Source organism: Larimichthys crocea, chromosome I, assembly GCF_000972845.2.
Source record: "Larimichthys crocea isolate SSNF chromosome I, L_crocea_2.0, whole genome shotgun sequence".
Classification (NCBI taxonomy): domain Eukaryota; kingdom Metazoa; phylum Chordata; class Actinopteri; family Sciaenidae; genus Larimichthys; species Larimichthys crocea.
The window spans coordinates 34,449,013-34,461,842 of record NC_040011.1 but is presented as its reverse complement, the minus strand read 5'-3'; the positions used below and the strand labels follow the sequence as shown (position 1 = coordinate 34,461,842).

General features: G+C 40.4%; 1 protein-coding gene across 1 annotated transcript in view; it reads right to left on the bottom strand.

The window, feature by feature from the left end:
- dock2 (dedicator of cytokinesis 2) overlaps nt 1-12,830 on the bottom strand; it is a 91,955-nt gene that overhangs the window by 47,931 nt on the left and 31,194 nt on the right. The window contains exons 25-26 of the mRNA XM_010749110.3: nt 4,592-4,734; nt 75-170 (exon numbers count right to left, since the gene is read on the bottom strand). Coding sequence (XP_010747412.3) covers nt 75-170; nt 4,592-4,734 — 239 coding nt within the window. The remainder of the gene's footprint in view (nt 1-74; nt 171-4,591; nt 4,735-12,830) is intronic.

Here is a 12,830-nt window from a genome sequence, read left to right as displayed (position 1 = left end):
AAGGTTCTGCAATGCTTGACTCGTCAGTTTACAGAAAGTCAAGTAGATACAGAATGGCGCTTGTATGTACTTACAATTAGGGCATGCTCTCGACCCATTGTGATGACCGTCTGGTTGATGGTCCTCAGCAGAGACACCACAATGTCCTGGATATGTTGAAATGTTTCTCCCTGAGAAAGACAGAGACAGAAAGCATAGTAAAGCAAAGAGAATGACAGAGAAGGATGGAGGGGAAAAAACAGACCAAAAAAAGAAGATTGTTAGACTTCTTCAAGTGAAAACACACATGCATGCAGAACAGAGACCCGTCAGGTTTTGTTTGTGCAGCCACTTCTCATGCAGTCTCCTTACTGTGAAGACTGTGAAGTTTGCACACATGTAGTCCAAAGCTTCACTCAGACTCTGAATGGATGGATGGCACACCAGATGAAACAAGAAAGAGAATATGGTTTTCTGTATCTGAATTTATACTTTACTTTTTAGAAAATCAGCCTCACCAGAACATTCAGTTAATCAACTCCAGTGTGGACATTTCCTTTGAAGCCACTGTGCTGTCATGTTGCTTTACTTCATTTGAACAGGGGGAACAAAGGGGATAAGATGTAGAGTCTGTGTCTACTTGTCTTTCAATTCAAATTGATATCTGCAGTGGTGTTGTTAGGCATTAAGACAACATCATGTAATTTTTTTACCTTAAAATAACCTTACATTTTTGATGCAGCACTGGTTTATGATAGAGTGGATGGTGCCTCTTTCATTCCCACTCTGTGCTCTGTACTTGGTTCTTGCACAATGTATGGATGATCTCCCATGTGAGGTGCATAATGCTTTATGCCATTAAGTCACACAACACCAACAAGGTGACTGATATTGGTGAAAATAAATCATATTTTATGGAGAAAATGTTTTCTGGTTTCCCCTTACGTTACATCCTCTGGCATCTGCCTCAACTCTGTAAATACACAGTTTCCTGATGGACTGTAAAGTAAATTGCTGTGAACAGTAGCTGCTGTTAGCTAACCCTTAGGCATGGTCAGACTGGGCACTGGTGCTGGTGTTTACACTTGTAGCACAGGAGTTTTTGACTGCCAGGGGGAGGAGGTTTTTAGTCTCAGGATGGGTAGAATGCTGGCAGAGAGCAGTGTCAGTCTCATCCCAGAAACAAATCTGGGAGAGTGGCCAAAGTAGCTGGGCTCAGCAGCCTTTAGCAGACTTAATGGCAGAGGTGAAGGTGGACGCTGACAGAGGAAGCTAAGAAGAGAAACTAAGCAAGAGGTCACCGGACAAAAGTTAATCTTTCAGTTGTTTGCGAGAGCTTTGTGAAATAAAAGGCTGCGAGACAGATGCTCATCTGCATTTCTTGGACTAGTAAGTAATATTAGCTGGCTGCTATGTCTTATGTTGTTGCAGTTGCTTGATATTTGGCTGTGTTAGAAAAGTGGTTGACACGCTAGTTTTTAATTAATACACCCAATAACACATGTACAGCTGTCCACATTTACATTTACATAAACTAATATTATACTAATATACTAATACTAATACTAATATTTGGAACTCTTGTAAATGTTGAGACGACACAATGAGACAGACTCGATATACATAAATCCTCTCTCATGGTATATGTACTTTTATGTAACACAGTTGAAAACACTTTTCTATTTACCTTGAATTAATTAACATTGAACATAAAAATCTGTCAATGAGAGAAAAAACAGAAATCAGATTGTATAGAGAAATGAGGTCTAATTAAGGACACATAAAAATAGGCCAAATGACTCTCTCACAAGTAACCATGCATATGTAAACCATGTACCGTCACAGGGTCAGGGATTCATGCACACAGGACATAACACAGACACACACACAGACAAAGACACACAATGCTACAGTGAATTGGTGAATGGAGGCTGACTCTGACTTGCCTGGGGGCAGTAACTCACTGGTGAAGCATCTGCCACATCCAAACACACCTTTGCATTACTGCTCCAGGGAGTGTGTGTGTGTGTGTGTGTGTGTGTGTGTGTGTGTGTGTGTTTGAGTGTGACCCAAATATGTGTGTATGTCCTTGTATGAGCTGATCAGCAAAGCATAAAACAAAGTGGGAAGGTCCAAAAATAACAGAAGTAGGTAAAAAGGACTCAAGTTCAAAGTTTCAAACACACCACTCTGTTTTTCTCTGTGTGACTATATGTGTGTGTGCTAGCCTGATGGCAGATAATTTGAAGGATCTGATCAGAATAAGGTAGGAAAGATTACACCACATTAAAAACACTGACTCACAGCTACAGGACACAGAAAAGATAAAATATAACAGCATGTGTTTCAGCTCGGATACCATTTTAATTTCATACCCCAAACTCACACACACACACACGTGTGTAGTTAAGGTTGAGGCGCAGCTGTTGATCCCAATAAGCCTAAATCTTTCTGGCTCACTGTAGGTATTTTGGTCTCCTAGAAAGACTTTCTCAGACAGTCGTCGCAAAGCAGGAAGATGAGAGATGAGACAGAATGATCCCTCTCTCTCCTGCAGCAGGCAAGGCATGTGGAAGTTGATACTCTGTTCATTTATTCCAGTCTGCAGATAGACTGGTTTATCGTCTCGACTGGCAACATGATATATATATAAAATAAAAACAGAAAACATTGTTTTGGGGTAGGGGATAGGAAAAAGCAAGAAAGCTCTGGCGAGACATGTCTCTCTCTGTTAGTATTCTCTCTTTATCACACACATATGAATGCAGCTGCATCCACAAACAAAAGTTACTTGTAAATTCTACACAAACTCTCCCACAGATATGAGCATCTGTCTGCCGTGCCGTCTTTGTCTTCTGTCTTTGTCTCTCTCTTTCTGTATCTCTTTCCAATTTGGAGACATCTGTGGTGTGACAACTTAATCAGGTACCACCCAGAGCGAGGAAAAGAGAGATGGGTGAAAAACAAAGGAGAGGATGCAGAAAAAAAAGAGGTGGAGGGTGAGGAGGTGAGGCTCTCCCTTCTCTTCTTCTGTTATTTGCCCTCCATCTGTTTTCCCGTCGCCCTCTTCCAATTCCATCAATGTCATCTCTCTAGTTCCCTGTATTGTTTCCTTGTAAAATCCTTCCACCTTATTGTCTATGAAACAAACATTTTCACCTCCATCTGTTTCGCTGTTACTTCTGTGTGCTGCTTTTCCATTCATTCATTCTTCCTGCGTGGCCATAAGCACTTTTCATTTCCGCTTTTCATCCTTCCCCCGACAATCTCTGTCATGATACACATTGTGTACACACATTGTCTGGGTCTGGGACAGTGTCTGGGTTTTTCCTAAAGGCTGTGCAGAAGTGTTATGGCCAAGGTCCTGCATGTGCATTAATTATACTATGTGGAGTCTACAGTAAGAACACACACACACACACACTAGGAAGTATGTATGTTTTTTAATTCGACTGCAATGTTTGTACCTTAGGAAGTACATTTATATTTAGAATGAAATATCAGAGCCAATACTCACTCTGTGTCTTTAATGTTCAGTATACGAAATAATATAATAAATAATACAGTGTTTGTTTGTGTGTATACACTTATATGTCATCCAGTATTAGACTTCTGTCCTCATGTCGTTTGATATAAAGCCTGTATGAGGCTGTGCGTCACTGGTTTGTAGTCTCCACATTATTTTATTGTATCCGTCATGTCCTTTTGACACTCCGCCTGCTTTCGTTTTTATACCTCAACCGGCACAAATTTGTCTCATCAAATTCACTCCACTCCATTCATTAATTCTCTCTCTGCTCTCACTGTCTCTCTTCTCTTGGCTCATGCTTCATTAGTGTTATCCAAATAAATAGAGCTGGAAAAAGGCCATACCTTCACTTCAAAGACTCAGCAGGCTGTCAACAACTTGCAGGAGCAATTAAAAAGCCCTCGGCTGGATACTGGTGATGTATTTGCTCTGTGTGTATGTGTGGGCATTAAAGGTGTTTAGTTCAGGAGCTGACTGGATTTCGTTTCGATAGACTAACATGCAACATGCGTGAAACAAAATCAATTAAATTCTAATTGGTCAAGGCCTGCTTCATTGCACAACTGGATGACTGAGGACAAAACAGCTTAAGGCTATTTACTCTACTCTTTGGACAAGACAAGTTTCACTTGGGTGGTTTGAAGCTCAGGGGTCGTTCAAATTCATCCAGTGATTTTTAATTCATGGGCAGGATAATCTTTACCCTAACACTTATTATTCTCGAGTTACCAGACCTGTTCATCATTTGATATACGCAGACTGACCTCAACAATGTAAGAAATAAAGAAATAAAAGAACTGAGGTGACAATGCGGAGAGAAAGAAAGACGTGAGAGCTTGGCATCTTGCTTCAATAGAAGCTATGAATGGCATTTTGTCGTGTTATATGCAACGGCATGGAACAGGTTGTCCTTGAGCAAGGTCAAAAACATATTTGTTAACGGGCACTTAACCTAGCAATTGTACCCGAACCATGATCATATGTAGCAGATCGGATAATCGGATCATCAATAAGTTTTCAGTGCAGGTCGGATTTACTGAATTATGTGTTCTTTACTACAGACAAACTTGCTGTGTGTCTCACCACATTTTCCCTACTAAGGACTTCCAGGATGTTGTTGAGCAGCTCCAGACTATTTCTTCTCTCATCATGAGGCCCATCAGCCATAGTGACCAGTGCCCCGCTCAGCTCCCGCAGCATCATGGGTAACAACACATCACGGCACTCTGTGAAACAAAACAAAAAACGCACATGGTGACAGGTTCAATAAGCAGAAACACAATAATAAACATGCACACAAACTAGGTGTCACTCTGAGAAAGAAAACTTTCCAGTCAGTGAGAAAAATTGGATATTGTGAGACAGTGTACGCAAGAGTGATGTTGTATTTACTTCTTTTAGGGCAAGGCTCTGAAAGATAAGAATGCTTCAAACGCAAACAGTCACAACATCAGTATTTTCTTTAATGTGTTTCCTCTCTGAAAAACCCGGACTGAACATCAATTGGTGCAGCACCTGTGGAGACAGCTGTGCCCACACATCTATGAGTGATGATGCCACTGCACCCTGAAGAGGAAATTCAACCTTAACCCCAGACTGCACAACGGAGAGATATCAATCAAGTGTCTATTTACAGTTCCATGCATGTCTGCTGCTCTGTCAGCCACACAGTCAACACATCAATCACCATGGCCTAACATTTTCTCTTCCCCATCTCTCTGATTAATCCTAATCCTTAGTTAATTCATGTGGTAATTTGGCCACAGATGCAATACATCATCCATAATTGCATCCATAAAAGATTATGTCAAACTGAAGAGCACTAAAATGATTGTATTAATGTTAAATATATACATAGTCAAAACTACTGTACATTCGGTTCTATTTTTATACTACACACATGGTGTTTAACGCTCTATAAATTCTTTATGGACATTAGATGGTCACAGCTCTTCTATGGGGGTTGCCCAAAGTCATTCTAGGAATTAGAGGGAATCACTGAGGGACTAAAATAATGCAGAAAGTATTGTAGTGGAAGGGGGACTAAGTACTCAAGCAGACCTGAGTAAATTAAAGGATGTATGTGAGGCTTTGCACCTTTCCTTAAGAAGAGAAGATCAAAGATCATTTTTATGTTGCCTTGAGTTTTCAGATTGATGAATTTGTTTATTTGATGTCCCACAATATCCTCAGTGCACCAACAAGGAAGAAAAACAGAAAAACAGAAAAACAGTGCTCCCTTTCAGCTGCAAACAAGAATAATATTCAAACGTAACACTTCTAACAATCTGCTTCAAAAAAAAAAATACACTTCCACTTCCACTACAAACTTTTCATCTTATTTGCTGTCACAAAACAAGGCTTCTAAAAATGTACAGTGTTCTGTGGACATATGATGATTTAACGATGAGACTGGCCATTTGATTAGGTACGCTCTGACAGCTTTATTGATTTTTAAGAAAGCCATCCTACCAAAAGTCTCCTCTGATATTGTTTAGAAGTCTAAGGCTACAGTATATTGATTAAAATAGATACTACAGGTCAGAAATAAATGATGCAATCACAGATGCGTATAATCTAAGAAAACTGTGATTTGATCCTCGATATTTTTTTCATCATGTCTACATGTTCTTACCCTTCTTCATCTTCTTCTTGCTCCATCTTTCTGCCCCCGACCCCCACCTCAACTTCCTATACTCCATTCCTCTCTTGTAGCCGCAGGTAGACGGAGCCCATTAAAAGCTCATTTGGGCTGATGCTCGTTAGTTTCATTATTAACTGAGCCAAGCCTGCACGCCTGCTGAGTGGACCCTCATCACAACACTCACTCAATCACACAAACATGCAGAGAGGGGTAAATGCATGAGTCACCAAATGCCCTTAATGAATAGAGGAAGGACAAGGAGAGGAAGACGGAGGAGGGGCCTAGACAGGTGGAGGAGCTTGACATACTACTTTAGTTTGTCATTCAGTTCAATTTAGCATGACGTATAATAAACAACTTGAAATGAAGAGATCCTTTTGTCAGAATTAAAGAAGATAAAACAGGGATGCCTCCGGGTCTGTGCCCTTTAGAAAGATAGAGGATGGCTCTGTTTTGAGTGGAAAGTGCTAAATCTCTTTAATACATCAAAGCATAAACTAATCATCTTGTGTCCTTTCAGATAGAGAAAACAATGAGTGTTTTATAGCAGTATTGTTGCGTGTGGGGTGCATGGAAATTAATCCATCTGCCTTCCTGGGGCTGGATGTAACGTGCAACCTATGGAGAGCTCAATTTCCTGGTGAAATGACCCCAAAGCTACATGCATTTATATTTCTACAGATCTGAAAAACAAACCCCGTTGATATTTTGAGGTGGTTCGAGGGAGACAAAGCAAAATAGAGAGCAGGTGGGACGGGTTGAAAAGGTAACCCGTTGAGTGAAAGAACAGGAAGATGAAGAACACATTGACTGAAGCACTGTCACTGCACACTGATTTTATCACAGCGTAATAGCGACATGTTGGACAAAAAGCTCCAGACGGCAGCTGAACTTAATTTTATTTCCCATTTCATTGTGGTTATTTTCTAATTAAAGACAACTTTCAGCAACAACAACAGGAGGCACACTCACATTTTATGTACCATAGACTGCTGCAATTTCATTTTCCACAATGACACAATCTGGTCGACCTTTCTACAGGGCATGCCGACACTGGAAGTGTTTATATTTTCCCCTAGTTTGAATAGTGATGGAACAACCACCAGAGACTCATGCTTCCTGGACACTCTCTGTATAACCTGCACTCCTCTTGGGGCTTTTGTTTGCAGAGTAAAACACACATTAGTTCAGTCAGCGGCTGTTTCTCATCTTAAAATTCAGAAAACTTATTGAAATCTATAAACACTCCCAAAGCCTGCTCATCTTCAGATTGGTCAGGGCTGGGATTGTCTGTTTTGATTTTATTTAAGTTCCCCTTCCCTTCAAAAGGCCTCTTGAGATCCTGAATATGAGCATAAAAAATGATGAAGTACAGGCTGCCTCGGTAATGCTTCTCCAGACTCTGTGGCAGTCACTGATGTGGAACAGCGCCTTTAACTTTGCAGGTATTTCTCAGCACCTTGCCTGGCCTGGAATAACATCAGGAATGCTAATATCTGCTGCTTCAGCCTCAAAGGTGGCCTTCTCAGAGACTTCTTTGAACTGCACCACGGTCCTCCAGGTTTTCACTCTTGTAAAAACACCTGCTACAATGATGTGGAGGTCCCAGGTTTATCATCATTCTCTAAGAGGGCATTTGAAATTATTGCTATTTCAACTTCAATTTCTATAACACTTGCACTGCGGTGCGGCACTGTCGTTAACTGTACACTCTCTGTGAAGAAGTTTGTACCAACGGAGAGATCTTCAAAAAAACTTCCACAATAATGAATAAGTGACTCCTCACAATGGATCACATCAGTGATCCAATCAAACATGATGGATGCCTCCTACATTTCTTCTCAGACTTTTTTTTTTTTTAAAGAGATATTGCAAGAGCACATACTGTGATTTTGGGGATTTTATTTCTTGACTGAGTCATCATATTGGCTGAGTCTGAACCTGAACTGAAATTTTACCTCATTTAAACTAGAGGCAAAATTCAATTAACAATAATAATTCCCCTTGCACAAAAGCAAAATGCTTCCTCATATCTGAAGATTCTGCCATTGTATCCTCACTCCTGGCTGTCTTTCACTCATGTGCCCCAACTCAGCACTTTTAAATCCAGGTTAAAAACTTTTCTATTTTCACGTGCTTATGGCTGAGCTCTTTTAAAGAACTTTTAAAGAATTTCTAATCATAATCCAGTGATTCGTTTATTGTTTTAAATTGTTTTCAAATTTGCTATTTTAATGATTTTAAATGACATTCTGATGTTTTTAATTAAATGTTCTTCTCTTTTTAATTTTTTATTTCTATTGCTATTGCTTGTCTTAATGTCAAATGTTTTTCCTTGCCTCTGTAAAGCACTATGAATTGCCTTGTGTACGAATTGTGCTATACAAATAAACTTGCCTTGCCTTGCCTATGTGTGTGTGTGTCTCACTTTCTATTTCTATTCTTTGCGGTAGTCCTCTATGTGCAATGCAATCTGCTTCCTCTCCATCTAAATCTTGTCTTGTCGTTTCCCATCTTGTTTTTTTCTCTCTGTTGACCCTTCTACCTCTTATTTAACATGTCCCCTCTCATTTTAGGTAAAATTCATTTCAACACAAACTTTCAGTAATATATCAGCAATTTGCCACCTAATAAGTGATCCAACAAATCAACAGCTTTGTGTTATCACAGTCTTTTTAACCTGCCTTCTCAGTGAATATAACACATGTGCAATGTGGTCTAGATCTGCACTGGACTGAGTCTCTCTTACAGAACTTCTTTTCAGGCTGCATGCAAATCCGGCATATTTTGTAGGGATTGGCAGAGTCTAACCCCAGTCATGGCCCTAATCCTATAACCTTAAACCATTTTTGCAGAGGTCTGTTTGTTGGAACTTGCTGAAGGCTACTTTGTATCAAAGTAGCCAAAAAATAGACACTGCCTGAGAAGCTCAACTAAAGGCAAGGGTTTCGGGGTGACAGGGGAGATGAAAGGGAGAAACTGTGCAAAAGACACCAGAGAAAAGGCCAAAAAAAATGCCTCTGAACTGATGCAGTCGTTGCTTTTTGCTCACAGGTTTGATATAACATAATTATGAAAAAAACTTTTACAAACTAATTCAAAATGGAAAAGGTGCAACTTGACATACGACTAAAATTAACATTAGTGAATGCACCAAAGGTTGCACATCCCTGTGCACACTTGTTTCTATGTTCCACTTGCCTGTGTGATTTAGTTGTATGTTCTGTGTTGTAGCCTGCGGTGCAACAATGCAGTAAATCAATTCAGCTTTGCTGTGGAAGAAAGTTTCGCCAAAAGGTACTGACAGACAAATGGAAATTGAGGTCTTGAGGCAAACACTGGGATGCATTTTAACTTTTTCTCATCTAGCTTTCACCGTGTGCAGATATACACACTTGTTCAAAGAGACAGAAAGACACACTTGTTCAGAGGAAGAGGAATACACACAGGTGCTCACGCACAACACACAACACGTTCAAAACGTACACAGACGATGCTTCAAGTACTCATCTATATTCAATGGAAATGTCTGTTTATTCTGGCTGTAATCTCCCTTTGATTATTAATACCAATGTGTCTCTGTGTGCCCAAGTGTGAATTGTCCTTTTCGTGTCTGATTTGGTGCTTCAACGCTATTTGATGTGTAAGAACTGAAATCTTTTTGTGCCTGTGTGAGAGTGTGGTTATGTGTTTGGGTTACCAAGTTTGGGAGAGCAGACAGCCGCCAGTGCTGGCAGGCCACCGCAAAGAGAGCAGCTATGATGGCTCAGCATCCAGCTCATCTTTTCTCTGTTCCATTTTTTTCCAATTTGACAGCCAAACACAATAAACTATAGCACATGATAATGAGATGCAATCTCCGTTTCTAAGAGGCATGTAAATCAGGGGCGTCGTCCCCTTTTTTCTTATCCCTCTCTCTCTTTTCCCTCCCTTTGGTTGTCGTGCCTTGCTTTCAGGAAGATAGAGTGATAGAAAAGATGATAATGAGGAGGTTTAGAGGCGCAACGACAAGTAAATCTTTCGAGTTGAGAGGGGGTTGGGACCACGCCAACTGTCTTCCTGCTTGGTGATGACTAAATATCTCTCTCAGCAGGTTTTTCATCTCTCCGTGTCACTGTGGGTGTCTCCTCTCATCCAGTCTCCCTCCATCCTCCATTTGTCTTCCTCCCTCCTTCCTCACTTTTCTGTTGCTCTATCTTTAAACCCCATTAGAAATTTAAAGTCATACATTTCCTCTGTTCATATTTGGGTTGTTCCTATCCCACCCAGGCTGTTGGTCTTTTTTTTAAATCACTGGTTCGATTTGGTGTCATAGTAAAAATATATTTGACATGTATGATTTGTAAAAGCAAGCAAGCTGTCACAACATGGTTTACTGGGGTAATATATTTTTCATAGACCTGCATAAAATTGTCTATGTGAATATTGTGAGTGCCACCCAAAAATCCTAGGCCGATAAGTTACAGATGATGGAGTGCACTATTGAATGATGGTGATACACACAGTAGATATGATGCCTGAAAGTGCATTTTTCACTGTGATGTTTGCTGTGATGTTGATAATATCTGGCACAGAACAAATACTGTCAGCAAAACCAAAGTAAACACAATCACAGTAAAGGGTTCTGTCTTGAGTTTAATTGCTTCTCTTCATGTTTTCTTTAAGTGTACACACACGCACAGACACACATCTAAAAAAATCTGAACCTGACAAGAAATTAAGAACAATAGAGATGCATAACACCATGTAGGTGTTGATATTTGCTTAATAGCCCAGACAGAACTGGGCATGATTGTCATGTTTACCACTTAAACAAAGATTTGTTGTGAGACTAACAAGCACAAGATACTGCTGTTACTGTTCAGATAATCCCCTGAGTGTTGCTTGTAGGTGCAGCTTTTATTTATTTCACACTGTCTTTCATGGCCTGTGAATTATCTTTCTTTCCACTTGTCTTAGTCACTGTCTGAGTCACCCACTAATTGCCACCCCTCATCTTTGCCTTCCTCCTCTGTCTCCCATATGACTATTAAATTGATTGACCAATAAGTCTGTTGCTACAGCATTTTTTATCAATTTAACCAAGGCAGATCAATGGCAGATCAATGTCTCACAGTGAACATCTCACTGCTTTGACTGATGGGCATGCTTACTCCCAGTGTCTTCTAATAGGGGAGTAATATATCACAAAGCTGCCGGCTCTGTTTACCCCTTTATCTGATTTCAGTTTTTAAATCCTGCTTTGTTGTAATTCAGATTGGATAACAGGATAAAAACACAACTGTGATTCACATGCTCAGTCTGTAAATCTTTATTCACTTATTCTTTATATTATCTCCAATTTCCTGAAGTGTTGAAATCATTTGTCGTAATATCTTCAATGCCATCCACTGCATAATGACCCAGTGTCCCAACGGGGATCATTAAGCTCTTAACAATCCCAGAAATGTTATTTTGCTGTAACCTGAGAAACATATAAAAGAAAACCGCCACTTAGCCGCCCAGTGGAAAGCTATTAAAAGCACCAAGCAGTTTTGTCAGGTTGCGTGTGTCTCACATCTGTACCAAATTAAATTAGTAAGTGAGTGTGTTTATACACTGACCATTGTATCCCTCTACTGTTCTTGTCTAGTATCCATTGGGACCAACCAACAGACACAGACACATGGATCAGAATATAAATGAGATAGAAGGAAAGTGTGAGACAGAGGCATTTCCCAAAATGATTAAACTCCATTCACTTTGCTCCATTAGTCTCATCCATCCCTCTTTTCTCCCATTGTTTCATCTACAACTTCCCAAACTGCAGTCTCTGCAGACTCTACGATCTTCTCTCCCTCTCTGTCTCTCTCATTAACCTTGTGCAACAATCAACCCACAGCTCTACAGTGAGCAGAGCTATATTGGGTCAGCCTGTACAACAACAGTCAAAAATCATTTATGGCAGATGGCTCTGCTGCTGTCAAACAACCAAACCCATATTAACACACACACACACACACACACACACCATTTCTTGTAGCCAATATATATTCATAATTCTCTGGCAGGTAGGTAGGCAGTTGCTGGGTGTTTGTGAATGTGATTTCGGTGCAGTTACTGTAAAGCGTGACATGAACCTTAATGTGATGTAACAAAAACTAATGTAATGCAACAGCATAAAATAATATATTACAGCAGGGCACAGGAGGAGGTAAGAAGAGGAGAGGAGAGGAGAGGAGAGGAGAGGAGAGGAGAGGAAAGAAGAGGAGAGAGCAGTAAACAAAAAATACTGTAGTTCATGAGGTGCAGAGTGGAGCAGAAACAGAACAGAAAGAGGCACTTTTCAGACAGCCTGAGGGGAACACAGCAGCCTATGACAATTTTGTTTTTTTGTGACTCACATGTCTGTCACTTAATATGGCTATATAACCGAGGACAGCATGTCGCCACATGGGGGTGGGGGCTTATTGGACCACCGAGCAACCTGATACTCACACATGCACACGCACCCTGAGCAGCAGTTGAGTTGACAGATTTGAAATTACAGCTAAACCAGCTGCTTTGAGAAAGGCTGGGAGAAATACATAACAATAAATCCAGGTCCCTTGTGGCACATGCAAACACTTGCTTACCCTCGGGGGAAGCCTGTTTATCACACACACCATCTTTCCGCCATTAAAAACATTGGCATTTAGT